Source organism: Staurois parvus, unplaced genomic scaffold (assembly GCF_062004578.1).
Source record: "Staurois parvus isolate SC_StPar_1 unplaced genomic scaffold, SC_StPar_1.0 ptg000457l, whole genome shotgun sequence".
NCBI classification, from domain to species: Eukaryota; Metazoa; Chordata; class Amphibia; order Anura; family Ranidae; genus Staurois; species Staurois parvus.
Genome location: NW_028318253.1, coordinates 716,089 through 742,949, shown reverse-complemented (window position 1 = coordinate 742,949; position 26,861 = coordinate 716,089). Strand labels below are relative to the sequence as shown.

Below are 26,861 nucleotides of genomic sequence, written 5' to 3'. Positions count from 1 at the left end.
ACCAAAGTCACACTGCCAGTTATCTAGCATTTTCAGAAGGAGAACTGCAATCGCAGCCAACATACTATTCTCTTGAGAAGAGGTGATTAAGGATAATGGGATATGATCTCCATGTATAAATACATCAGTGGTTCATATAGTGAACTCCGTGTAGAGTTATCCACCTTGAGATCATCACAGAGGACAAGGGGGCACTCTGTCTGGAGGAAAAGAAATTTAATCTCCAAATATGGAAAGGGTTCTTCACAGTAAGAGCTGTGAAAATGTGAAATAGACTCCCTCAAGAGCTGATTCTGGCCAGCTCAGTGGATTGCTTTTAAAAAAGTCCTGGATTCTTTCTTGGATACACAGAATATAACTGGATACTAACATTTATAGGTAAAGTTGATCCAGGGAATATCCGATTGCTTCTCGGGGGATCAGGAAGGAATTTTTTGCCCTACAGGAGCAAATTGGATCATGCTTTGCTGGGTTTTTTTGCCTTCCTCTGGATCAACTGTGGGTGTAGGATTAGAACTTTTTTTTTTAATGGTTGAACTGGATGGACTTTTGTCTTTTTTCAGCCACACTAACTAAGTAACTATGTCTGTAACTATGACAGTAACTATAATTAATGTTATGGTTTTGGCATTGTTTGAAAATAATTGATGTTCATCAGAATTTCCTCTTCAAGCACCATAAAAATGTTTCCATTGCAGGACAAAATTCTGCGCTTAGAAGAGCAAATCCGTGGTGCAGAGGAACAGGCGCAAGCTGAGAGATTGAGGATTAGCGAGGAGAACACTCGGGTCTTCCAGTCCCTGAATAAGGTAAATTGGTGGTGTGATTTCCTTTTGCACAGACTATATACACATAGGTACAGAATAGACTGGTGTAAAGTGAACCTGTACATTTGTCCAGGCAGAACAAGCTATAAATTTACTTGAAACCCCGTGTCTCCCAAGTTTTACAGTCACCTTTGCTCCCCAACTGCTGTTTAACTGCCAAGACCAAAGAAAGGAAGCCTTGTGCAAGCTCCCAAGTTGTTCTAGCCTAAGCCTACACAGTCATGACATCCTCTATACTGCCATGTGATAGTTCTGGGCCACGACAGGAAGGGGACGCAAACACTAACTTATTGTAATTATCCTATACCCCTTTCATCCCAACACACGCGCGCGCGTCATCATTGCTAAAGTATTTGAAGTGTGACTTTACAAAAAAAATATTTGCATGCAAGCTATCTATACAAAAATATCTATATGCAACCCATCTAATTATATGAAGTGTGATAAAACAAATGTTTATATGCAAGCTTGACAACTCATTCTACAACCACGGGAGTCTACTTTGATTCTTATCTCCCTTTACCTGATGATCTTGTGGGATGTACAAATCTCCCTTGATTCCTCTTAAGATTCCAAGTTCTGACCAAGGTGTGATTCTCAGTATTTGTTACAGGTACTTATATAGTGCTGTCACTTTCCGCAGCGCTTTACAGATAGATATATATATTATACATTCACATCAGTCCCTAACCCTCAAGGGGCATACAATCTAAGGTCCCTAACTCACATTCATACATACACATACTAGGGCCAATTTAGACCGCATCCAATTAACCTACCAAACATGTCTTTGGAGTGTGGGGGGGAAACGGGAGCACCTGGAGGAAATCCATGCAGGCACAGGAAGAACTTGCAAACTCCAGGCAGGCAGTGCTGCGGCTGGGATTCAAACCAATGACCCTAGTGCTGCTAGGCAGAAGTGCTAAACATTTAGCTACTGTGCTGTCCCAGTATCTATTTTTATTCTCTATGTATGAACTCTGCACAGTAGTGCTACTGTTGCCCTGTATGCTGAGTATAATTCTTAGTATCTGTTATTATTCTGTATGTCGGACACTGCAGAGTAGAACTTCTCTAGCTGTGTATGCCAGGTGTTCTCGGTATCTGTTCTCATTCTGTATGTATGGACTATGCACAATAGCACCTGTCTTGTCCTGTATGCGGAGTATTATTTTTAGTATCTGTTATTATTCTGTAGGTATGGACCCTACACAGTAGCATTCCTGTACTGCATGTTGGGTGTGATTGTCAGATTCTGTTTTATTCTAACTCCGCCATGGCCAATCCCAGGTCCATGCTGAGAAAGGAGAAGAGTTGGGTGCTGGGCCACCAACCCAGCCCTGTAAAATCCTTTACTGCTATGGACTGCACAGGAGCACTTCTTGTTTTGTATCCTGTCATTCTCAGTATCAGTATCTGTACTGTAGACTCTGAACAGTAGCAACTCTCTTGTCCTGTATGCTGGGTGTAATTCTCAGTATCTGTTCTTATTCTGTATGTATGGACTCTGCACAGGAATACTTCTCAACCTGTGTGCTAACTATCATTCTCCATACCTGTTCTTCTGTATATATGGACACTGAACATTAAAACTTCTCTTGTTTTGTATGCTGGGTGTGATTTTCAGTATCTGTTCTTATTCTTTATATATGGACTCTGCACAGTACCATTTTTTAGTTTTGTATGCTGGATGTGATTCTCAGTATCCTTTCTTATTCTGTTTGTATGGACTTTGCACAGTAGCACTTGCCCTGTATGTTGGATGTGATCCTAGGTATCTGTTTTATTCCAACTCCTCCATGGTCAGTCCCAAGTCCATGCTGAGAAAGGAGGTGAGTTGCATGCGGGGCCAGCAGTTCAGCCTTGAAAATCCTTTATCACTATGGCGTCTGCACAGTAGCACTTCTCCTCCTGTATGCTTATTCTCAGTATCTGTTCTTATTCTGTATGTACTCCCTCTGCACAGTAGAACTTATCTTGTCCTGTATGCTGGAGGTGATTCCAGTATCTGTCCTTTTTCTTTATGTATGGACTCTGCACAGTAACATTTTCTAGTTTTATATGCTGGATGTGATTCTCGGTTTCTGTTCTTATTCTTTTTGTATGGACGTAGCACTTCTCTTGTCCTGCATGTTGGGAGTGATTCTTGGATTCTTTTTTATTCTAATTCTTTCATGGACAGTCTCAAATCTGTGCAGAGAAAGGAGTCTGTACAGTAGCACTTCTCCTGTATGCGGTCATTCTCAATATCTGCTCTTATTCTGTATGTATAGACTCTGCACAGTAGAACTTCTCTTGTCCTGTATGCTGGACATGATTGCAGTATCTGTTCATATTCTGTATTTATAGACACAGTACAGTGGCACTTTCTATGTATGTTGTATATTTTAGGTCTGCATTGCACGGCACCACTTCTCCTGCACCTTTTGAAGGGATTATTTCTGTTCTTAATTGTTTCATAAGTCACACTTCAAATAATTGAGCCATGTTGACATCTCTGTACAGTAAATGCAGAGACAGCCCCTAATCAGCCAGCATGACGGAGGTGGGGGTTTAGTTCCGCTCTTAAGACACTGAACATTACTTGGGAAATCTTTTAGATAAAAACTTGCAATCCAGGAAAACCACAAGCCTGAAGCCGAATCTCTGTTCATGACAGGTGGGCTGCAGCCTGTCGCGGATAAGAATGGATATACACATTGGTTTTAAATTCTAGAATAAAACTGTCAGGACTCAGAGATCCTCTTTCACATTTATCTGACAAACAAAGACTGAATGGGATTCTGGCATGGTGCCATATTGCCTTGGTGAGTGCGTCACCCACCAGTATACATAGCACTGTGAAATGTCATCCAGGCCTTGTGATGCTGAGCTGTAGCAGAGCCCCGTGCGGGAAGCAACTCACATGTGATGATGGAATCCCACATGTCCGATTGCTAAAAGTGCTATTAAAGGAACTGCACCCTCTACATTTAGCAATTTCTTGTTGTATGTTCAGTAGTATTTTATAATTGGATTATGAAGGCATTCTAGTCCTAGGACATTTTCTTTTTTTTTTTTTTAAGCTTCACATAAAATATTAGAAGTCACTGGATCTCTAGCTAAAAAGATCTTTGGTGACATGCTATTGGCTCTGCCAAGTGGCATTGGACATAGGACTATCCAGGTACCATTAGATGGAAGGTCAATCAGTCACGACTGAGGAAGTAGGAACTTCTAGAGCAGTGGTCTCCAAACGGCGACCTGGGGGCTGGATGAGGCCCTTTGCTTGCCTTTATCTGGCCCTTGGGACACTTTTCCTTCCACTGATACAAGATACTATTCCTCCCTCTGACACCAAAAAATGTGACATAATTCCTGCTACTGACATCAACAACAGGCACTATTCCTTCCACTGACACCAATGATAGGGCACTATTCCTTCCACAGACACCAACAATAGGGCACTATTCCTTCCACTGACACCTACAATGGGGCACTTTACCTCCCACTGACACCAATGATAGGGCACTATACCTTCCCATAATACCAAAGATGCATTGTTTGCTCCCACTGATGCCAGGACAATTTCTACTCCCAATAGCCACAGTCTGGACCCCCTAAAGTCTGAAGGCCAGTAATCTGGACCCTTGTTTAGAAAGTTTGGAGACCCCTGCTCTAGAGGATCCCCTTGGTTTCCAAGATACCTTTGTTGAGAATGGCTGTCCTTGCTTTTGAGATACCGTAAAATGACTGAGGTCCTTCATGCAAGGGCATAGCCATGAAAGGCTAAGGGACCAAGCTCCAACATCATCTTTCTACGTAACATTTTCATAGGTTGCAATAGCATGAACATTTCTCCACCTTGGTAACCTCTATAAGATAATATGATGCAAATATGGTTTTCTTGGGAATGGACAATAGTCTGCAATATGCCTCTTAATAGCCCTGCTCTGGAACCCCATTATGCATAGGTGGTCCCCTGCCTTCATGGTTATATTTTGGGGCCCCAAGACATATAGTTAATCCATTGTAGGAAGAGATTTCAGAGTGAGGCTTCAGGAAGTACATTTCCACTACCACAAAAGTGTATTTTAAGACCTTTCCAAGTGATCTATATACTACATGGTTAAGGGAGTTCAGTATATCCATGATGGCCAACTGGTTTGTGTTGTAGGAAAAGGACCGACTGTTGGCTCTTGGTGCCCTGTATGGGAAGGACCCTGAAAAACAGGAAGAAAAGGAGAGTGCCCCCAGAAAGGTGAGAATGCATTGGTTCACAAATAGAGAATCTGCTGCTCGGTACTTTGTGTCTAACCCCGACATGAAATACATGGAAAAGAACACACTGCTTTTGGTTTGAGTGTTCATCCTGAATTGTGAAATACCAAAGATGTGTACTGCCCCCTAGTGGTGGTTATGTGAACTGCATGCACATTTTTCAGCAAAAAAAAAAGTTTCTATTTCAATATTTTGTCTGGGACTTTCCGTTGTTTTTCAAAGTCTCAGTTTATCTTCCTTTGACCCTTAATTCATTTTTTTTTTAATCTTAAAATTTCTTTTTACTGGAAACCGTTTTTGATTTGGTCATGACGGTAAACAAGACGGCAGACTGTGCCACTGTCAGCAGCTTCAGATTTGGTCGATTCCAAAGGGTTAATATAACAAGTTCCTGTTTTACAAAACCTATTGTAAGGCGTTCCTGATATAAGATGTGAATGACGCTTGTTATGAGAAAAACATAGAGGCTGTCATTGTTAGCAGGGGTGGACTGATAACTCATGGGGCCCCCGGGCAATAGGGGATCATGGGGCCCCTGTGTCCTTGCCCAAACTCGAAAAAGGTACCAGGGGCATCTCATGGGGCCCCCTACTGACCCCGGGCCCTCGGGCAGTGCCCGAGTTTCCAAATGGTCAGTCCGCCCCTGATTGTTAGCATTCTCAACAGGAGAGGTTATCTGCCTGGCATTCATGCTGATGCTCTTGCTTGGAGACTCTGACCTGAAGCAAGTATGGAGTTAAAGACCCCCCCCCCCCCCCTTTCACCAGCAATCAGAATACTGATCTGCATGTTGATATCAACCCATCAGTCATTTGTTTAAATAATGGTTTTTCCTATTGCATGCATTTTATGCCTCATTCACATGGGCAGTCAACGGTGGTAAAAACAGGCAGTTGCGCTGCGATTTTACCCCCTCGTTGACCGAACACCAATATAAGAGCATGAAACTGCTCTGGGCTGTACTCATGTCTGCTATAAATATGAAACCCCATGACACGTTTGGCAGACAGTACACCACCAAATGTGTTCCATTCAACAAATGGAGCCACTCTGCAATCACCTGCAATGCATGCAGTTATGGTGTGGGGGTGTGGTCTTTCAGGGCCGGTGCACACTAGAAACACAGCCCAGATGCATTCCGGATGCGTTTTTGATGCATTTTCGACATGGTCCGGTGCATTTTTGATGCATTCCAGTTAATTTTTCCCCCTCTTTTTCTTCAATTTAAATAGGGACATGTGCGTTCCAGGTGCATTTTACTGTGTTCCAGTACAGTTCTGTGCAGAAAAAAATACAGCCTGTTCCACTTTTTTTTTCTCTGCAACCGGAACGCACTGGAACTGCAAGCACTGATGTGAACTATGACATTGAGAACCATATAACCTACTTTCTGTGTGTTTTGGATGCAGAAAAAAAACAACTGAAATGCATGCAGTGTGAACTGGTCCTTAAGGGTTAAAATGGGTGGAGAGGAGGTGACATATCACCTCCCAGCTGCCTGTAGACTGCTTTCAAAAAAGTGATCCACCACAGACCACAGAGCAGAAGGGTGGCAAGGGCTACCATCCGCATGAACAAGACCTTAATGTGTTGCCGCTTCCTGTTTTTTTTTTTTTTGTCTTTTTTGGCACTAGTGGCATAGCCCCAGCTGCCCCCTGGGAAGGCTATATCACCAGTGCCTTTCAAGGAGATCTCATCACTAACATGCCAGATTTGGGGGAGAGAAAGGCTGTCCTTGTCCATGCGCTTTGCTATGAAGTGTAAATGCAGGTATCATAATACCACTTATGTTGCTCTCATAGCCATGGCAGTGTATAAACAATAACAGCAACAGATTTTGTATTATGCATGTGTGAGATCTGGCGCTGATGTCATTGGTCAGCAGTGAAAACACGAAAGAAGCCAGCCAGGGATGGCAAGAGTGTGGCATAGGTTGGAGGAAGGAGAAGAGGGGCATTAGCATGTGAGTGTGTGGCTACAGATTTGGCAGGTAACTATCATTAATTATGGTTTATTTTGCAATAAGTATTACCCACTTCAAGACCGGGTCTATTTTTTTTACCATTTTGTTTACATGTAAAAATCTGTATTTTTTTTTTTGCTACAAAATTACTTAAAACCCCCAAACTTTATTTTTTTTTAAGCAGAGGCTCTAGAGAATAAAATGTTGGTTGTTGCAATTTTTTGTCATACAGTATTTGCGCAGCGGTTTTTCGAATGCAATTTTTTTGGAAAAAATACACTTTAATGAATTTTAATGTTACATAGTTACATAATTAGTCTGAAAAAAGACAAAAGTCCATCCAATTCAACCATAGGAAAAAAAAAAAGTTATAATCCTATGCCCACAGTTGATCCAGAGGAAGGCATAAGAAACTAGCAAAGCATGATCCAATTTGCTCCTGCAGGGGGAAAAATTCCTTCCTGATCCCCCGAGAGGCAATTGGATATTCCCTGGATCAACTTTACCTATAAATGTTAGTATCCAGTTATATTCTGTGTATCTAGGAAAGAATCCAGGCCTTTTTTAAAGCAATCCACTGAGCTGGCCAGAACCAGCTCTTGAGGGAATCTATTCCTCATTTTAACAGCTCTTACTGTGAAGAAACCTTTCCTTATTTGGAAATTAAATTTATTTTCTTCCAGACGTAAAGAGTGCCCCCTTGTCCTCTGTGATGACCTCAGGGTGAATAACTCTACACTGAGTTCACTATGTGAACCACTGATGTATTTATACATGTTCATCATATCCCCCCTTATGTATCATACATGGGGATCATATCCCCCCTTATGTATTATACATGGAGATCATATCCCCCCTTATGTATTATACATGGTGATCATATCCCCCCTTATGCATTATACATGGAGATCATATCCCCCCTTATGTATTATACATGGAGATCATATCCCCCCTTATGTATTATACATGGTGATCATATCCCCCCTTATGTATTATACATGGAGATCATATCCCCCCTTATGTATTATACATGGAGATCATATCCCCCCTTATGTATTATACATGGTGATCATATCCCCCCTTATGTATTATACATAGAGATCATATCCCCCTTATGTATTATACATGGAGATCATATCCCTCCCCTTATGTATTATACATGGAGATCATATCCCTCCCCTTATGTATTATACATGGAGATCATATCCCCCCTTATGTATTATACATAGAGATCATATCCCCCTTATGTATTATACATGGAGATCATATCCCTCCCCTTATGTATTATACATGGAGATCATATCCAGCCTTATGTATTATACATGGAGATCATATCCCCCCTTATGTATTATACATGGAGATCATATCCCCCCTTATGTATTATACATGGAGATCATATCCCCCCTTATGTATTATACATGGAGATCATATCCCCGCTTATGTATTATACATGGAGATCATATCCCCCCTTATGTATTATACATGGAGATCATATCCCCGCTTATGTATTATACATGGAGATCATATCCCTCCCCTTATGTATTATACACGGAGATCATATCCCTCCCCTTATGTATTATACATGGAGATCATATCCCCCCTTATGTATTATACATGGAGATCATATCCCCCCTTATGTATTATACATGGAGATCATATCCCCCCTTATGTATTATACATGGAGATCATATCCCCCCTTATGTATTATACATGGAGATCATATCCTTCCCCTTATGTATTATACATGGAGATCATATCCTTCCCCTTATGTATTATACATGGAGATCATATCTCCCCTTATGTATTATACATGGAGATCATATCCCCCCTTATGTATTATACATGGAGATCATATCCCTCCCCTTATGTATTATACATGGAGATCATATCCCTCCCCTTATGTATTATACATGGAGATCATATCCCTCCCCTTATGTATTATACATGGAGATCATATCCCCCCTTATGTATTATACATGGAGATCATATCCCTCCCCTTATGTATTATACATGGAGATCATATCCCCCCTTATGTATTATACATGGAGATCATACCCCCCTTATGTATTATACATGTTGTTCATATCCCCCCTTATGTATTATAAGTGGTGATCATATCCCCCCTTAATCTTCTCTTCTCAAGAGAGAATAAATTCAGTTCCTTTAATCTTTCCTCATAGTTGAGCTCCTCCATGCCTCTTATCCGTTTGGTTGCCCTTAACTATATTTATATGTACAAAAACATATGTAAATATAATACGTAATTGTTTGGTAAAACATAAAAGATGATGGTACGCTGAATAAATAGATACCAAACATGTCCTGATGTAAAAATTACACAGAGCAACAGCAACAAATTATGTACATTTTATTATCCATAGGTGACATTTTAAAAACTTTTACAGGTTACCAGTTTAGATTTACACTGGCGGTCCTTTGCTAGAGTTATTGCTCTCAATCTCATGGTGATATCTTGCAAGTGTGGTGTGATTGCTGTTTACGTATCGACACGGGACTGACGCGTGCATTTTTTAAATGTATTTATTACATTGTCCCTTTTAAATTTTTTTTCTATCACAAGGAATGTAAACATCCATTGTGATAACAATAAGCGGTGGCAGGTATCTTATTAGACCCCATATCTCTCCTCTGCCCTTAAAAGCTTCGTATCATACCATGATTGGTGTGATTCAATGTTTTTTTTTCAAACCAGTAATGGTTTTTTGACATCCAGCAAAACCAGAAATTACAAAATACTCATCGCATCTGGTTTCTCAGAAAATAGAGATGATCAGGGCTGTTCTGGTCCCTTGTCAGCTCTATGGTCAGCAGCTGCTGGCATCATCCTGGTATAACCACTCAAAGCTGGGCGACGTACATACCTGGTTACACTAACTGTAGCAGTTAAAATGAAGGGAAGGGAGGAAGGTCCAACTTCCATCCCGGTGGAAGCAGGCTGCTCCTCCTTCCGAGTGGACATCATATGACTTCCTCTCAGAAGGTGCCAATCGTGCGGACGCAGGGCCACACAGAGGCGTGATCTTTCACCGGCTAGCCGATGACTGATCACTACACCGGCCTGCTGCCAGTGTCATGTGATCACTATGACCAATCACAGCAGATCACATGACAATTGTTTACAATGGATGGCTTCATTTCATTCCCATACAGCCCATCTGTACCATTTGATGAGCTTTGTCCAATCACAGCTAATCACACTGAATCAGTTTCATTCAGTAAAAATGGCTGCTAATATCAATTAAATACATTGGTATAAGCAATCCTAATGTGTAAAAAAAAAAAAAAAAATCCTGATCCCTTGCCCACAGTAGCACAATGTTACTATGGCAGCACTGTATTGCTCTGATCACAGTGTGTTGAAAAAAATAGTAAAAAAAAAAAATGAAATGTAATAATAAAAAAAAAAGAATTTAATTGTTTGTTTGTTTTTTTTTACATACTGTCACCAGTCAGTGTCCCTGATCACCGCCACACCAGTTATATGATAACACTGTACTGGACTGGTGACAATATGTGAAAAAAAAAAATAGTGAGTTTGTTTTTGTTTTTCTTCATTGTGACAAACAATTACAACTTCAAAAAACTCGCCATGCCTCTTACTAAATACCTTTGACTGTCTGTTTTCCAAAAATGGGTCATTTGGGAGGGTATTTGTACTATCCCTGCATTTTCGGGCCTCAAGAAATGAGATTGGTTGGCAGTATCAGGATTGATTGATTTGTCAGATATATACCATGGTTTGTGGACTCTATAACTTTCCTACAGATAAATAATATATACTAACTTGGGGTATTTTCACCAAAGAAATGTAACAGAATACATTTTGACCTAAATTTATGAAGAAAGGTAATTTATATGCAAAATGTTATAACAGAAACTAAGAAAAATGCATTTTTTTCAAAGGTTTTGCCTTTTTTTGTTTAGCAAAAAATTTAAATCTCAGTGGTGATTAAATATCACCAAAAGAAAGCTCTATTTGTGTGGGAAAAAATGATTAAACATTTTTTATGGGTACAGTGTTGCATGACCACGCAATTGTCATTCAAAGTGTGACAAAGCTGAAAATTGGCCTGGACAAGAAGGGGGTAAATGTGCCCGGTATTGAAGTGGTTAAAAAGTCTACTTTTTTTTTTTTGTAACCAGTTTCCTTATCTGCGTATTCATTCTGGGTCATTGGCTGAATCGGTATAAAAGCCAATGGGTTGACATAGTGGCCAGCCTACGAGCATTTTCAGAAGAAGGTCTACAACGGGTGTTCTCATATTTCTTTTATGATAGGACAACTATAACTGGAACAACTGATGGCTTATTAGGAACTGCTCCTAAGTGAGTGATCAATTGATTTAGTATTTTATTCATTGATAAAATGTTGGCATCTATAAAATGTAGGTTATAAAACTCACTGAGTAATTCTCGGTGGGCCACGTTCTCCATCTTTTTCTCCATCAACGTCTTTCAGATTAATGTCCCTGCAAGAGTCAAAAATAAACAAAGGTGGAAGCAATTATGTTTGGGTTGCTGTAGGAAACCAGATCAGCTACACAATGTAGATCAATGTACATACTCTGCTCAGATATCCAGGAAACTGATCCAAAGAGTCTGGTGGTGTCCATAGCATACCCTTTATTTCCTACGAACCCCAATAGATAAATTCCTAGTATACTCATCCACATTGGAGTTTTAGACTTTTTACTACTTTTGGCAAGCCACCAGTAATCTTACATGAGAAAGATCGTTGTGTCCTGCTTATATTTCCCATGTCGCACTCTCAATTTAACAGGGGCTTCAGAGGACTTCCAGTCTGCCCAGAAGGAGTAGGAATGCAATGTTTGTGCGGCAATCTGACCGTCCGGTGTCACTCCACGGCAACAGTAAGTGACCAGTTAATAGATTGTTAAAGTGAATGACTGCCTGTTACAGTTGGTTTCCATTGGGCAGGTGTATGAAAAGTATAGAGCCGGGGTGTCAAACTCCATTTCATCATGTGTCGTATCAGCATTATGGTTGTCCTCAAAGGGCCAGTTGTATCTGTAAGACTAGATGTCCAGAGCACCCCACCCCCCATTATATTAGATGTCAAGAATCCCACAGCCTCCTTAACATCACCGTGCACCCCCTTTGGAAGCAGAGCTGAAAAGCAGAAAGTGCAGGGTCTGGAGGAGGACTAGAGGAGGAGTGGAGTCAGTTAACAGAGTCTGCTGAATGCTGAGACCAGGGGAGGCAGAGTTGAGGGGGTGCTGAGCTGCACTGAGAGGTGCAGGATTTGGCAGAGGAGATCTATTCTCTCTGCTGCCAACTGTTGAGACAAAGTGAGGGTGGAGACTAGGGGGTACCTGCAGGAAAGGTGCATGCTCCATATGAAATGGGCTGAAGGGCCGGATTCGGTGCGCGGGCCTTGTGCTTGACACCTGTGGTATAGAGCCTTGAACTAGTGCATGTTTAGCGTAAGTCCTCTCTGACACACAACATATGAAGGTCATGCCTTGGTGGAAAGAAACATATGCCGATGACACTACGTTCATAGCTGAAATTATAGAGGACCTCGGGAGCCTCATACAAAAAAATTAAATAGCAGAGTATAAAGATAAATATCAAGCTAAATATCAACACAGGACAGACCAGTAACCTCTGAGTTGATTGTGAAGATGTAGTAATAGGCAAGTTTCTGGTTCCTTTGGTCATTTATGAATAATAAAGGATCTTGCAGACCAGCCCTTGGAAGAACATAGATAAAAGACCTAGATAAGATCTTCCAAATTACGAATGTGTCCATTAGTAAAAGGGTCATAATTGTTAAGGTTATGGTATTTTTTTGTCTGTATGGATGTGGAAGATAGACAATAAAGAAGTAAGACGGGAACTATTTTGAAACCTTTGAACTTTGGTGGAGGCCAGCAGATCCTTCAACAAATCAAGCCCAACCTTCTACTAGAAGCTACACAGTTAGACCTTGAGCCCTCTCTAATCAGCACACCCTTTTTCTTCCTCTGCTATACAAGTCAGTCTACTGGGAGATGTTTTGGAGATAATTGGACTTTAAAGGGTTTTTCCATAGATCAGTTGACAATCTAATTTACATAGTAGCCACCACCTGCTGTTGGCTGGTCACTTTCTGCAGGAATCCTGATAGTTTTCTCCATCTTTGAGACAATCCCCTGCTATATAAGTCTGGGATGATTCTTGCAATGGGTTGTGGCTGTTACTCAGCTCTGCAAGCACAGAGCTCTGCACTGGGAGACGGTTTAGCCTTCAGTTGAGCTGTAAAGTGCTGCTGGCTGGCCACTTTCTGCAGGAATATCTAGTCCTGATCCTTCTTTTTCACGTTAACATAAACCTACCCATTTAACTGTTTTTTTTATGTATTCCCTCACATATATGTTTTTTGGGGAGTCTTGGTATATAACTCAGTTTAAATGTTTTTGTACCATTGCAGCCTGTCTGGAGAGTGCTGGCCTCGCTCTACACCTTGCTGTATCCTCCAGCAGCTCTGGAGGTAAGATCGCCCTCGCCATCAGCCCCAATCTCCAGCTGGCACGGACTCGGAATATGCATGGAGAGGACAGAAGATCGTGTGGAGGGAGACTTCAAAATGGACATCCACGACTACCTCTGACATACGGGTAGGGCTAAAAGACCTGTAATAGTCAACCAGCTGGTGGCATGGATTACTGCACAGGTCTGGAAGACATACACAAAGCACACGAGGATGCAAGGAAGAATACACATGGTTCCTGAATTTAGACATTATTTGCTTATTCTGGAATTCAGCTTTAAGACACATAGGCCAGTGGAGAGCCAGGGCAGGGGGTGGGCAGAAGAGACAGTTGCCCTGGGCACAGCGGAGCAATGGGGCAGAGATTGGAACACAGGACAGGAATTCCATTCTACAGCATGCATTAACAGTGGGGGAGGGGCGCAGTTAATCCTTGCCCTGGGTGTTAGACAAACCTGTCTCGATACTGGGCCGTTGCCTAGGGCTGCAGGGTTAGAGGGGGCAGCAACCAGCCTTAAAATCTAAAAATGGTGCTAACCTTCTCAGTATTTTTAACTCCTCTTTCTGAATGTTCAGAGGCAGCCAGAGAAGTGCCGGATAAGGGATTGTGGGGATGCTGAGGAGTCCTATGGCTCTTTACAGCTCGGGAAATATGACATCAGCTCTCTTTCCTCCAGTTTGGTGGGCTCTTTAGCTGAAAGTCCTGCATATAAAGAAGACTCCATGCTGTCCCAAGTGACCCCACCTGAGGTCTAAATATAGTCCTGGCATCAGGGAGGTTCTCAATCCTTGACGCATGTTGTACAAGAGGCATTGGCTTCTGCTGCAGCATTGAGCTAAGCTCCACCCCTGCACTTCACCAATCCAGTGAGAAAATCTCTACTGGCTCTTCTTATTGGATTGCTGAACTGCAGGGGCAGGGCTTATCTCTGAGTCCTGCTGAAGTCTCTGTACGGTATACTGTACATCTGAGATTGAGGACTTTCATTCTTCCACAGAATTTAAATAAAACATTTTTGACCCCGGAGATACTTTTTTTTTTTTTTTTTTTTTTTTTTTAAGTGGGATCTTTGGATGTATTTCTTTTAGAGGTCATATATCCATTTTAGTCCTTTTTTTTTTTTTTTCTCCACAACAAATCATAGGCACTTTTCCAGGTGCTCATACCATATATTTTGAATGTTTTCCTTGCTCTACAGGCCAATCCCTCAGATAGCAGAAATGGAGCGTCAGCTACGGGAAGCCATGGCAGAGAAAGAGCGCCTCCTGAAGGCCAGGGTGAGTACATTTATGTACCCAGTGGGTCTGGGCACTTTTTCATTTGTTTAAAATTTCAAATAAACATAGTTAAAACCAAAATGTTTTTCATGATTTGGATACAATGGGGGAAGGTTTAGAGCCCCGTGCAGGTTTCTATTGCTGTTGATGTCCCCGTTGGGGAGATTCATCCTCTCTTCTTCTCCTGACGACCGTTGTTTGCATCAGGGCTGACGGCTCTTGAGAAAGGTACTGAGGTTTTCAGGAATCCATGTACAGCACCCTGCCAGCCCGTCCTACCAGCCATGATCTACCTGCTTTGCATAGAGAACCACAGAGATCCCGTGATGTTAATCGGTCTAAATAAGATGTGTAATGAAAACAGATTTTTTTTTTTTAAATGTCATCAGCATGTTGATGAGGAGGAAAAGGAGGAACCAGGGAAGGCAAAATATAAGCAGATTAAACTTTGTATTGGCTGAACTTTATTGACTTTTTTTTTCAACTAGACAAATTTTGCATCAATAAAATATAAGGGAATTTTTGATTTTTAAGGGTAAATAAAAAAAAAAACCTAGTGGCCCCATACATTGACACCTTGACTTTTAATAGCTTCATGGGGCATAAGTGTGAGAAAAAATGACAGTTCCCTTCCCCTTTAACACCAGTCCTCCTCCATGCAGTCATCCAATGCAGCCGGCTGACCTGCCTGTCACATGACTGTTACTAAATTGCTTCTGCTTTCGGAAGGCGAGCCTCCAGCTCCGGCTCTGCGTTCTCAGACACATTCAGTTGCTATACGGAGCAGGTATGAGACATGCCGGGGTCGTGTGGGTTATGGTGAGTGTACACGGAGGGCTTGTATGCAGGCATCCTCCATGCATGCGTGTGTACATACATGTAGACATTGTACATAGATGACTTGAGGAAGGGATCTTATAGGAGTTTAGCGTTTGTTAATGGACTTCGCCTTTGTTTGTGGGCAATGTTGGCCTTTTACAGGAGCAGAAGAACTGGTTTTTCATGTTTGCTTAGGGCTTAGCTGCAATGGAGATCGCCAGTGACAGAGGCGGAGGGGATATAGTCCATTACACATGATTTATTAGGATTTTCATTTTTTTAAGGCCAGTCCACCCGGAAATTTGATATTTTGAAGTAAGCAAAAATTGTCAGGTCGTCAGAACACTGAGTGAGGTGGACTAATGCAGTACAGCAATGCATAGGCCCGGCACAGGAGCCCCGACCGAGCAGGTGGGGTTCTCATATACAATTCAAGACCTAAACGGTCAGTCCAAGCAAAACTGAATTTTGCCTGTTTTTGTAGATGCTGATGCAGTAAACATACTGACTGTCTCTTCTAATTGTCTGGGATACTATTGGTGATATTTCTTCACTGAATTCCTGAATCTGTACATCTACTGTGTCCTTTATGGGGTCTCCCACCATCCCTGTGCTGAGTTCCTGGGTTTACAAATTTGTTGTGGTCATTATGAGTGGTTACCACCATCCCTGCTCTGGGTTCCTGGGTCTGAACACCTGCAGGGCCCATCATGAGGGGGTTTCACCTTCCCTGCTCTGGGTTCCTGGGTCTGAACACCTGCAGGGCCCATCATGAGGGTTTTACCTTCCTTGCTCTGGGTTCCTGGGTCTGAACACCTACAGGGCCCATCATGAGGGTTTTACCTTCCTTGCTCTGGGTTCCTGAGTCTGAACACCTGCAGGGCCCATCATGAGGGGGTTTCACCTTCCCTGCTCTGGGTTCCTGGGTCCGAACACCTACAGGGCCCATCATGAGGGTTTTACCTTCCCTGCTCTGTGTTCCTGGGTCTGAACACCTGCAGGGCCCATCATGAGGGGTTTTACCTTCCCTGCTCTGGGTTCCTGGGTCTGAACACCTGCAGGGCCCATCATGAGGGGGTTTCACCTTCCCTGCTCTGGGTTCCTGGGTCTGAACACCTGCAGGGCCCATCATGAGGGGTTTTCCCCTTCCCTGCTCTGGTTTCCTGGGTCTGAACACTGCAGGGCCCATCATGAGGGGTTTTCACCTTCCCTGCTCTGGTTTCCTGGGTCTGAACACCTGCAGGGCCCATCATGAGGGGGTTTCACTTTCCCTGCTCTGGTTGCCTGGGTCTGAACACCTACTGGGCCCATCATGAGGGGTTTTCACCTTCCCTGCTCTGGGTTCCTGGGTCTGAACACCTGCAGGGTCCATCATGAGGGGTTTTCACCATCCCTGCTCTGGGTTCCTGGGTCTAAACACCTGCAGGGCCCATCATGAGGGGTTTTACCTTCCCTGCTCTGGGTTCCTGGGTCTGAACACTCAACGGTCAGTCCAAGCAAAACTGAATTTTGCCTATTTTTGTGGATGCTGATGCAGTAAACATTCTGACTCTTCTAATTGTCTGGGATACTATTGGTGATATTTCTTCACTGAATTCCTGGGTCTGTACATCTACTGTGTCCATTATGGGGGCTCCCACCATCCCTGTGCTGAGTTCCTGGGTTTACAAATTTGTTGTGATCATTATGAGTGGTTACCACCATCCCTGCTCTGGGTTCCTGGGTCTGAACACCTGCAGGGCCCATCATGAGGGGTTTTCACCTTCCCTGCTCTGGGTTCCTGGGTCTGAACACCTGCAGGGCCCATCATGAGGGGGATCTTAATACCTGTTGTACTCATTGTAAGGGTTCCCGCCATCCCTGTGCTGAGTTCCTGAGATTGCAAATTTGTGGTGGCCTTTCCTTGCACTGAATTCCAGGATCTGTACAATCTGAGCGACTCCTACTGAGTTCCTGGGTCTGTGCACCTGCTGTACCTAATATGAGGGGTTCCCACCATCTCTGCACTGAGTTCCTGGGTCTGTGCACCTGCTGTACCTAATATGAGGGGTTCCCACCATCTGTGCACTGAGTTCCTGGGTCTGTACACCTGCTGTGGCCATTTTGAGGGGTTTCCATCATCCCTGCACTGGGTTTCCAGGTCTGTACCCCTGCTATGACCATTAAGAGGGGTTTCCATCATCCCTGCACTGAGTTTCTAGGTCTGTACCCCTGCTATGACCATTAAGAGGGGTTCCTACCATCCCTTTTTCTGAGTTCCCAGGTCTGTGCACCTGCTTTGAGGGGTTCCCACTATCCCTGCTCTGACTTCCCAGGCATGAACACATGCTATGACCATTATGAGGGGTTCCAACCATCCCTGCTGTGGGTTCCTGTGTCTGTACACCTGTTGTACCTAATATGAGGGGTTTCCACCATCCCTGCTGAATTTTGCATGTAGTGTATATTATAGAAAAGGTAACAGGAGGAGTGTCACAAAACGTTTGGTGAAAGCACCCCAAACTCGGTCTACTAAGCTCAAACTATATCTAAAATTTGACTATGGGTGGATTTGTTCCTTTAGGCCCTATTTGCATATCTAAGGTGCATTGTGGGTATTGTGCATTTTGCATTTGTTACCATTGAACTCTGTCACAAGAGTTTTGATGAAAACTGCATCAAAGATGCAACAAGCTGGACCCAATGCACCATATCTACTGTACACTTAAAAAGCACAGATGTAGATAGGTAGGTATCCATAGACCCACCATGACAGTTCCACAGTCCAGCCCTTTTCACTTGGACCTTGTAACTACCTTATGTAGAAATCCTGCCAGATCAGTGTTGTGCCCCGACATAAGCAGTGCTGGCAGCTTTTCCCCTTCTCTGCTTTCCAGCATAACTATTGGCTGAAAAGAACATTCCTTTTTATGGACGCACCATCCGGGGCCCGAGGACAGTCAGATCACGCACGCACCACTGACCAATCCATTCCGGGTTTATGGAAGGCCTTAAAGCTGCACCCCAGACTCCAAAAACTTTATTTAAATATATTCCCACAAAATGTACAAACCCACTTTGTTTGCATTACATGCCTTTGCAAACACAGATATTACCTTGTAAAATTAGCATTGATATCACTGTGCTGTACATAGTCTTTTCAGAGCTGCGGAAGGGACCCAATGGGCTGCACCCACTGCAGGCTGCAGAAAACTCAAAGAGGGGGCAGATACCAGACGGGTCTTAGAGGGTTTTGGGGATAAAAGTAGAGTTGTCTGTCATTCCTTTTTTTTTTCAGGGGTGGACTGACCATTTGGAAACTCGGGCACTGCCCGAGGGCCCGGGGTCAGTAGGGGGCCCCATGAGATGCCCCTGGTACCTTTTTCATAGACTTTTTTGAGTTTGGGCAAGGACACAGGGGCCCCATGATCCCCTATTGCCCCACGAGTTGTCCGTCCGCCCCTGTTTGTGTTACTTTGTTTTGCGATTAACAATTGCCCGTGTAGTTATGGCCCAAATAGAAGGCTCCTTTAAAACTAGTGGTAGTGTTTGTCACCCCTCTAAAAAGCGATCTGTGGTGATAGGAGGTTTGCATGCGTTCAGGAGGTAATACTGCTGCCTTTTGATGTCTGTTTTTATTTTTTGTTTATAGCAGAACAGTAATTTTGCATTTCAGGAACATGCTGCGTCTGCAAACCAAGCTTTCGGCTCATGGCTGCAGTGCGGCCCCATTCACTTACATGTGGGAGTTTGACAGATGGTGCCCCCTGTCAGACTTTCTATGTACTGCTATAAAGGCCATGGCAATGTATACACCTGAGGAGCACCATGTTCACTTGTAGGTGGGCATTTGGGGATGGAGCAGTAAAAAAAAACTTCTTAGAATTTCTTCATTGCCAGCTGTTCAGATACTTTCCAGGGCAAACATCACAAGGCTCTTGTATTAGCCAGATGCTCTCTGCCCTATAGCAGAAATACTGCTACAGGGCAGCAGGGCTGTGCAAAGTCCTACATATATACGTGATTTGCACTTCCGGGGTAGGGAGCACGCGCGCAATTCCCTATCCGCGCCACCATTGGTGGCTACGAATGTCAGTCACCAGGTCCTGGCCAGAGATTCTCCGCCGACACCCGGCGATCGCTGAGAAACAGTGACAAGAGAGAGATCTGTTTGTAAACAACACAGGCTCTCTCTCCTGCCAGCAATAACATTCTGCTGTGTATTGCTCTGCACAGCAGAGCAATACACAGCAGCATGTTTCCCGAGTGAAACAGAACACAGTTAACCCTTTGATCGCCCCAGATGTTAAACCCTTCCTGCCCAGTTTCATTAGTAGTGTCAGTAATTTTTATTAGCACTGATCACTGTATTGGTGTCACTGGGGATGTCATTGGCAGTTATTCAGCTCCCCCCAGTGTCAGAATGCCCGCCTCAGTTCCGCTATAAGTTGCTAACAATAGAAATAGAAAAAAATTAAATTCCAGTATCTATACCGCCATTTGTAAACGCTATAACTTTCACACAAACCAATCAATTTACACGTGTTGGGATTTTTTTTAGCAAAGCCATGGAGCAGAATACATTTTGGCCTAAATTTATGAAGAAATTTAATTTTTTTATTTTTTTTTACAGGATACGTTTTTGTTTTTTTGTTTATAGCACAAAAACTAAAAACCGCACAAGTGATCAAATACCACCAAAAGAAAGTTCTATTTGTGGGGAAAAAAAGGACATACATTTCATTTGAGTGCAGCTTTGCATGACCGTGCAATTGTTAGTTAAAGTAACGCAGCGCTGTATCGCAAAATATGGCCTGGTCGGGAAAGGGGGGTAAATCCTCTGGAGGGTAAGGGGTTAAAGTGACACAACAATTGTAACAAACAAAATTTAACAAATCTTTCTTTTTAATGGAAAAAATGAATTCCACTGTTAGGCTCCAATTATAATTGGTGTTTTCAGAAAATTTGTGTTTGCTATATGTGGAAACGCACTGCAAACACGCGTCGCGCTTGCAGTGCCATGATTGTTAATGGCACCCCAAGCTCAGGTAGTAGGCATGCATTTGTCATGCAGGAAACTAAGCACCAAAACATGCGGTAAAAGTGCCGCTCTCCACTCCAATAAGGTTTTTGAGCTACTTTGGGGTGCTTGTTCAAGTTCCCGCAACCCTCAGGTGTGAACCCAGAAATCTGAGCATTAGACATCATCTTAATCCCTTAGGGTCCTTTCACACGGGCGGCACATTGTTTTTCATCAGTTCACTCACTTTTCTTCAAAGAAATTACATCCGTTTTTCGTCCGTTTACATCCATTTTTTTTATCTGTTTTTATCATCAGCTGTCAGCAGGGCCCCTCCCACCCCAAAGCACCCCCCCATGTTGAGGGCATGTGGCCTGGTATGGTTCAGGAGAGGGAGGGAGGGGGGGTCATTCGCTGGGCTCCAACTGCCCCTTTCCTGACCTGACCGTTCTGGGGTTTTTTTGGGGAAGAAAAATGGGGTTTTCATCCATTCAAAGAAACAGATGTTAATGGATGCGGACATTAACAGATGTAAAAAGATGTTCATCCGTTTACATCCATAGAAATCCACGGGGGTCTGTTTTTCATCCGTAAACGAACAGATGAAAAACGGACAGACGGAACGCCCGTGTAAAAGGGGCCTTAAAGTAATTGTAAACCCTCACCTTGTAAAGTAACCCGTTCAGTTTTTCTAAGTAATCACCCGCTGTTTATAACTGCATAAGGAGCCCGGGGAGGAGAAACGGCAATACACTGATCTTCCCAGTGAATAGCTATGTAAGAGGGGGTGGGGTGGTGTCAGGACAAGTCTGACCATTGGAAGAGAGCAGGCTGATTTCCCAGCATAGCTAGAGAACTGACCATGCTGTATTCTGCTTCCCAGTATGGAAGCATGAAAGCAGATGGATTTGCAGGGATACCAGGGATTTCACACAAAGGAAGCCATACAAAGAGAACAGGATACGTTTTCATACAAGTACATGGTACAGCAGGCCCAGATCTGGAATATGAAATGTTGGGTTTACATATTCTTTAAGCCAGCCATAGTCAGATCGAAGATCAGCCAGTTAAGCAGGAACCGGCTGAATTTCAGTCCATCTATGGGCAGGCTATCGATCGACTTCAGTACAACCGGCCTGTCGTTTCGTTTTTTTTATTTGTACAATCACTGCTCATGGCTATAGCTACCAGCATTGATCATTGTATTCTGACAGCAAGCAAACCTCCCACTGTCACAATACAATAGTGCAGCGGGAGGGATGGGGGAATCGAGCGATTTTTCTTTCCTGCGACCCGTGGCTGAAGGAAAGCAGATTTTATAATCTTTGACCAACCTTACTCTGATGGTAAAAATATTCAAAGCAATGGGTCGGATTTAACCAGTAAGACATAAACGGAAGTTTTAACTGCTGATATCTTCCTGGATTCATCCTTCCTCCCACTGTCAACACTTGGTCTCTGCGATTCTCTGTGCAATGCAGGTAGATCATGGCTGGTGGGAGTGGCTGCACATAGCTTCTTGAAAACAGAAGACATGGTGACACTATGGGGTGTATTAAAGCAGGGCTTAAAATGTCAAGTCCTGAGCTACTAGCCAGGCCTTAAGAGTTACTCGCCACCAACAAACACACAAACAGAGACACTTGCACACACACACAGACCTTTACATACACATACACACACAGAAACATGTACACACACATACAGACACATGTATACACACACAGACACATGTACGTACATACATACACAGACACATACAGATACATGTACATACACGCAGACACATGTACAGATACACACATGTACAGTGGGGATCGAAAGTTTGGGCACCCCAGCTAAAAATTTGCATTAATGTGCATAAATAAGCCAAGGAAAGATGGAAAAATCTCCAAAAGGCATCAAATTACAGATTGGATATTCTTATAATATGTCAACAAAAGTTAGATTTTATTTCCATCATTTACACTTTCAAAATAACAGAAAACAAAAAAATGGCGTCTGCAAAAGTTTGGGCACCCTGCAGAATTTATAGCATGCACTGCCCCCTTTGCCAAGCTGAGACCTGCCAGTGTCATGGATTGTTCTCAATCATCGTCTGGGAAGACCAGGTGATGTCAATCTCAAAGGTTTTAAATGCCCAGACTCATCTGACCTTGCCCCAACAATCGGCACCATGGGTTCTTCTAAGCAGTTGTCTAGAAAACTGAAACTGAAAATAGTTGACGCTCACAAAGCTGGAGAAGGCTATAAGAAGATAGCAAAGCGTTTTCAGATGTCAATATCCTCTGTTCGGAATGTAATTAAGAAATGGCAGTCATCAGGAACAGTGGAAGTTAAAGCAAGATCTGGAAGACCAAGAAAAATATCAGACATAACAGCTCGCAGGATTGTGAGAAAAACAATTCAAAACCCACGTTTGACTGCACGATCCCTCCAGAAAGATCTGCAGACACTGGAGTTGTGGTACACTATTCCACTATAAAGAGATACTTGTACAAATATGGTCTTCATGGAAGAGTCATCAGAAGAAAACCTCTTCTACGTCCTCACCACAAAAATCATCGTTTGAACTTTGCAAATGAACATATAGACAAGCCTGATGCATTTTGGAAACAAGTTCTGTGGACTGATGAGGTTAAAATTGAACTTTTGGCCGGAATGAGCAAAGGTACGTTTGGAGAAGAAGGGGCACAGAATTTAATGAAAAGAACCTCTGTCAACTGTTAAGCATGGGGTTGGATCAATCATGCTTTGGGGTTGTGTTGCAGCCAGTGGCACAGGGAACATCTCACGAGTAGAAGGAAAAATGGATTCAATAAAATTTCAGCAAATTTTGGATGGTAACTTGATGCCATCTGTGAAAAAGCTGAAGTTAAAGAGAGGATGGCTTCTACAAATGGATAATGATCCTAAACACACCTCGAAATCCACGGGGGATTACATCAAGAGGCGTAAACTGAAGGTTTTGCCATGGCCTTCACAATCTCCTGACCTCAACATAATTGAAAATCTATGGATAGACCTTAAAAGAGCAGTGCGTGACAGACAGCCCAGAAATCTCAAAGAACTGGAAGACTTTTGTAAGGAAGAATGGGCAAAGATACCTCAAACAAGAATTGAAAGACTCTTGGCTGGCTACAAAAAGCGTTTACAAGGTGTGATACTTGCCAAAGGGGGCAGTACAAGATATTAACTCTGCAGGGTGCCCAAACTTTTGCAGACGCCACTTTTTTGTTTTCTGTTATTTTGAAAGTGTAAATGATGGAAATAAAATCTAACTTTTGTTGACATATTATAAGAATGTCTAATCTGTAATTTGATGCCTTTTGGAGATTTTTTTCATCTTTCCTTGGCTTCTTTATGCACATTAATACACATTTTTAGCTGGGGTGCCCAAACTTTAGATCCCCACTGTACATACACACAGACACATGTGCATGCATACACACACACATGTACACGCACACTGTTAAGTGCGCTCTCCTCTCCCCTGAAGCCACTACTGGCTGACAGAATCATGTGACCAGAGTGAGCTGAAATTAGGTAGGCACACTATATATATATATATATATATATATATATATATATATAATTTGCAGTACTTCGTTGTTCACTCATAGAGCCGGGAACTGCACTCTAGGGGGAGGCAGAGAGCACAGCACACACTCCTTCCTTTGCTTTCACTGCACTCAGCTATTGAGCAATCTGACGGCTCCCAGTGCAAGTGACAGATCCAGCCTGAGCTCCTCTGAGCCTGCTCAGCAAGACGGCCCTGGGGGACACACTCGCCCCCACCATAATTTCCACTCGCCATTGGCGAGCAGGCGAGTGGAAATTTCAAGGCCTGTATTAAAACAATTTGCAGAGCTGTTCATCCTATAAACTGCATGAACATTCGTTCTGTGTGAACTGGAGCAAAACTGAATGTTTTATAAGGCTACTTTCGCTCCTGGTCAATTGTTTTTCAATTATCAAAAAAGAGAGTGGTTGGGAAAATATTGCATTATGGTCACTAGATGGAGCCGACGATCATTGTAAATATTTCTTATGATCAGCTCCATCTAGTGGTCAGAATGCAGTATTTTCCTATTGTGTAGGAATGAATAGCTTTCGACAGAGGGAGAAAATAGTCTAGTAACAATCAATTTTGTCCCCATTTGCAGAGAATGAATGAACAAGCAATTTCATAGGACGAATATCTTTGCGAATGTTTAAAATAAATACACCCCCATAGTGTCACTACCTTGCCGTAAAAAATGGACCCTGCCAGGTCCCTACATGTTGGTATTCCTTTGACTTCTGACGCTGTCCTCGTAATCCGGGATGTGCATTTATTTAGAGTGCTGTTGACTTTGTATTTTCATATGTAACCAACATTTCCAGATGTTGAACAGTACAAAGGGGTTTTCTTGTCCCTATCACTGAAAATAAAAACCTTTTTGCCTGTTTGCAGGAAGAGAAGAGAGTAGCTAAAGAGATGACCAAACGCCTGGAAGCAGAGCAGAGTCATATGAAAGAAGAAGCTCCTGTACCCGTCCCACCCATGGTGCAACCGGCCGTCCCTGAGCCTGCAGTCGAGCTGGTAAGTTCAGCAGAACACTGCACTCACTTAGGGGTTGATTTATAAACAATGTGCATAGCTATTCATCTAGTCAAAGCGCATATACATTTATTCAGTGCGAGTGGGGCAAAAAACAATTGTACATAGGTTATAAACTGTGCTGTTCAAATGGACATCTTTGATTTTAAATGGAACATACCAAATTTGGCCACTAGATGGTGCCAAGTATTATAGGAAATTCCTATGCTAACTGTGCTCCATCTGGTGGCCGACTAAGATCTTATCCATTTAAAATCAAAGATTTACATTCGAAATAATAAACCATTTATTTTTTCCTACTCATACATGCACTTTCACTGGGTGAATGGCTATGTGAATTTTTTGTTTTACTCAACTCATTAAAGGTGACCTTGCATTGTGGTTACATTAAAAGTACTGTCATATATACTTCCCTTCTCCTGCTGTTGGACACCTTGGCCAATACCTGTTTTCTTTTCTTTTTTTTTAGGGGAGGGGGGTGTCAGCACACCTTTTTTAGGACTTGTGTCAATGGCAGTGGTTGGTGACCTTTTTAGAGATCACTCGGATCTCATTTAGAGGTGCCTTTACCTGCAGTAGACCACCATTTGCACTGCAAACAGAGGACCATCAACACAGGCCTTTAACATACCTTTTTCAAACCTGCTGTTCGAAGTTCTAAAATAAAAGTATCAAACAGTCAGGCAAATAGCATTCTTTTAAGGACGGAGGCCATCAATATTTTTCTCCACTCATTTTCCCTTTTAAAGACAATCTGTCACTTTGCCAATCCACGGCAAAGTAACAGAGGCCCATACAAGCCCACCTCCTGGCACACTTCTACTCACCATGACTACACTGCCCCAAAGCATGGTTGCTCCTGTGCAGCTCTTGGAAATACCCAACACTTCTGGGTATAGGGGAGTTTGTGATCTCCCGCTGGGGTGCAGTTCTCAGGCATGAGCAGGGAATCCCCAAGCTCACAAACTTTCACCTAACCAAAAGGTCAAAATTATGAACTGTGTGTAAGCTCCACTGTTATCCAACTTTGAGGTTACATAGCTTTTGATACCCAGAGGAACATCATTTTGCCCTGAGATAAGTGTGGGTGGATGAAATGCATACTCTGTCCACTTTCTAGGCACCTTTTGACCTGCGGTCGTACCTGGAGGCATCTGGACACAGTGTGGAGACATGTCCTAACGTGAGGGTCAATGCCATGTGTTGTCGGGGCTACCTTGTGAAGATGGGAGGACGTATAAAAACATGGAAGAAGAGATGGTTTGTGTTTGACAGACAGAAGAGAAGGCTGGCATATTATGCAGGTACGGTTCTTTATATGTAATGAGATCTTCCTCCTGGTATTTCCATCTACCACTCTTCTTTTTTTCTCTTCTTCTCTTCTCCTTTCCCCTCTCTTCTCCTTCCCCCTCTCTCTTCTTGAGGAGGACTGTACTGGGGAACAGGGAGAGTACAGTACAAGCCAGTAGAGATTACATCTGCTGGGCTGCTAGCCCTGAAAGGAGATGCAACCTCATTCAGACCTTGATCACAGTGGGACCAGCAGCTTCTAGGTACCTCTAATCATAGCACCAATTTTGGGTACTTCTCCATTATCC

General features: G+C 42.9%; 1 protein-coding gene across 2 annotated transcripts in view; it reads left to right on the top strand.

Moving 5' to 3' along the window:
- Nucleotides 1-26,861, top strand: part of PHLDB3 (pleckstrin homology like domain family B member 3) — a 137,149-nt gene that overhangs the window by 101,607 nt on the left and 8,681 nt on the right. For both annotated transcript variants that reach the window (XM_089688863.1, XM_089688864.1), the window contains 7 exons: nt 699-809; nt 4,984-5,067; nt 11,852-11,942; nt 13,505-13,691; nt 14,764-14,842; nt 25,117-25,245; nt 26,384-26,567. In XM_089688863.1, coding sequence (XP_089544989.1) covers nt 699-809; nt 4,984-5,067; nt 11,852-11,942; nt 13,505-13,691; nt 14,764-14,842; nt 25,117-25,245; nt 26,384-26,567 — 865 coding nt within the window. The remainder of the gene's footprint in view (nt 1-698; nt 810-4,983; nt 5,068-11,851; nt 11,943-13,504; nt 13,692-14,763; nt 14,843-25,116; nt 25,246-26,383; nt 26,568-26,861) is intronic.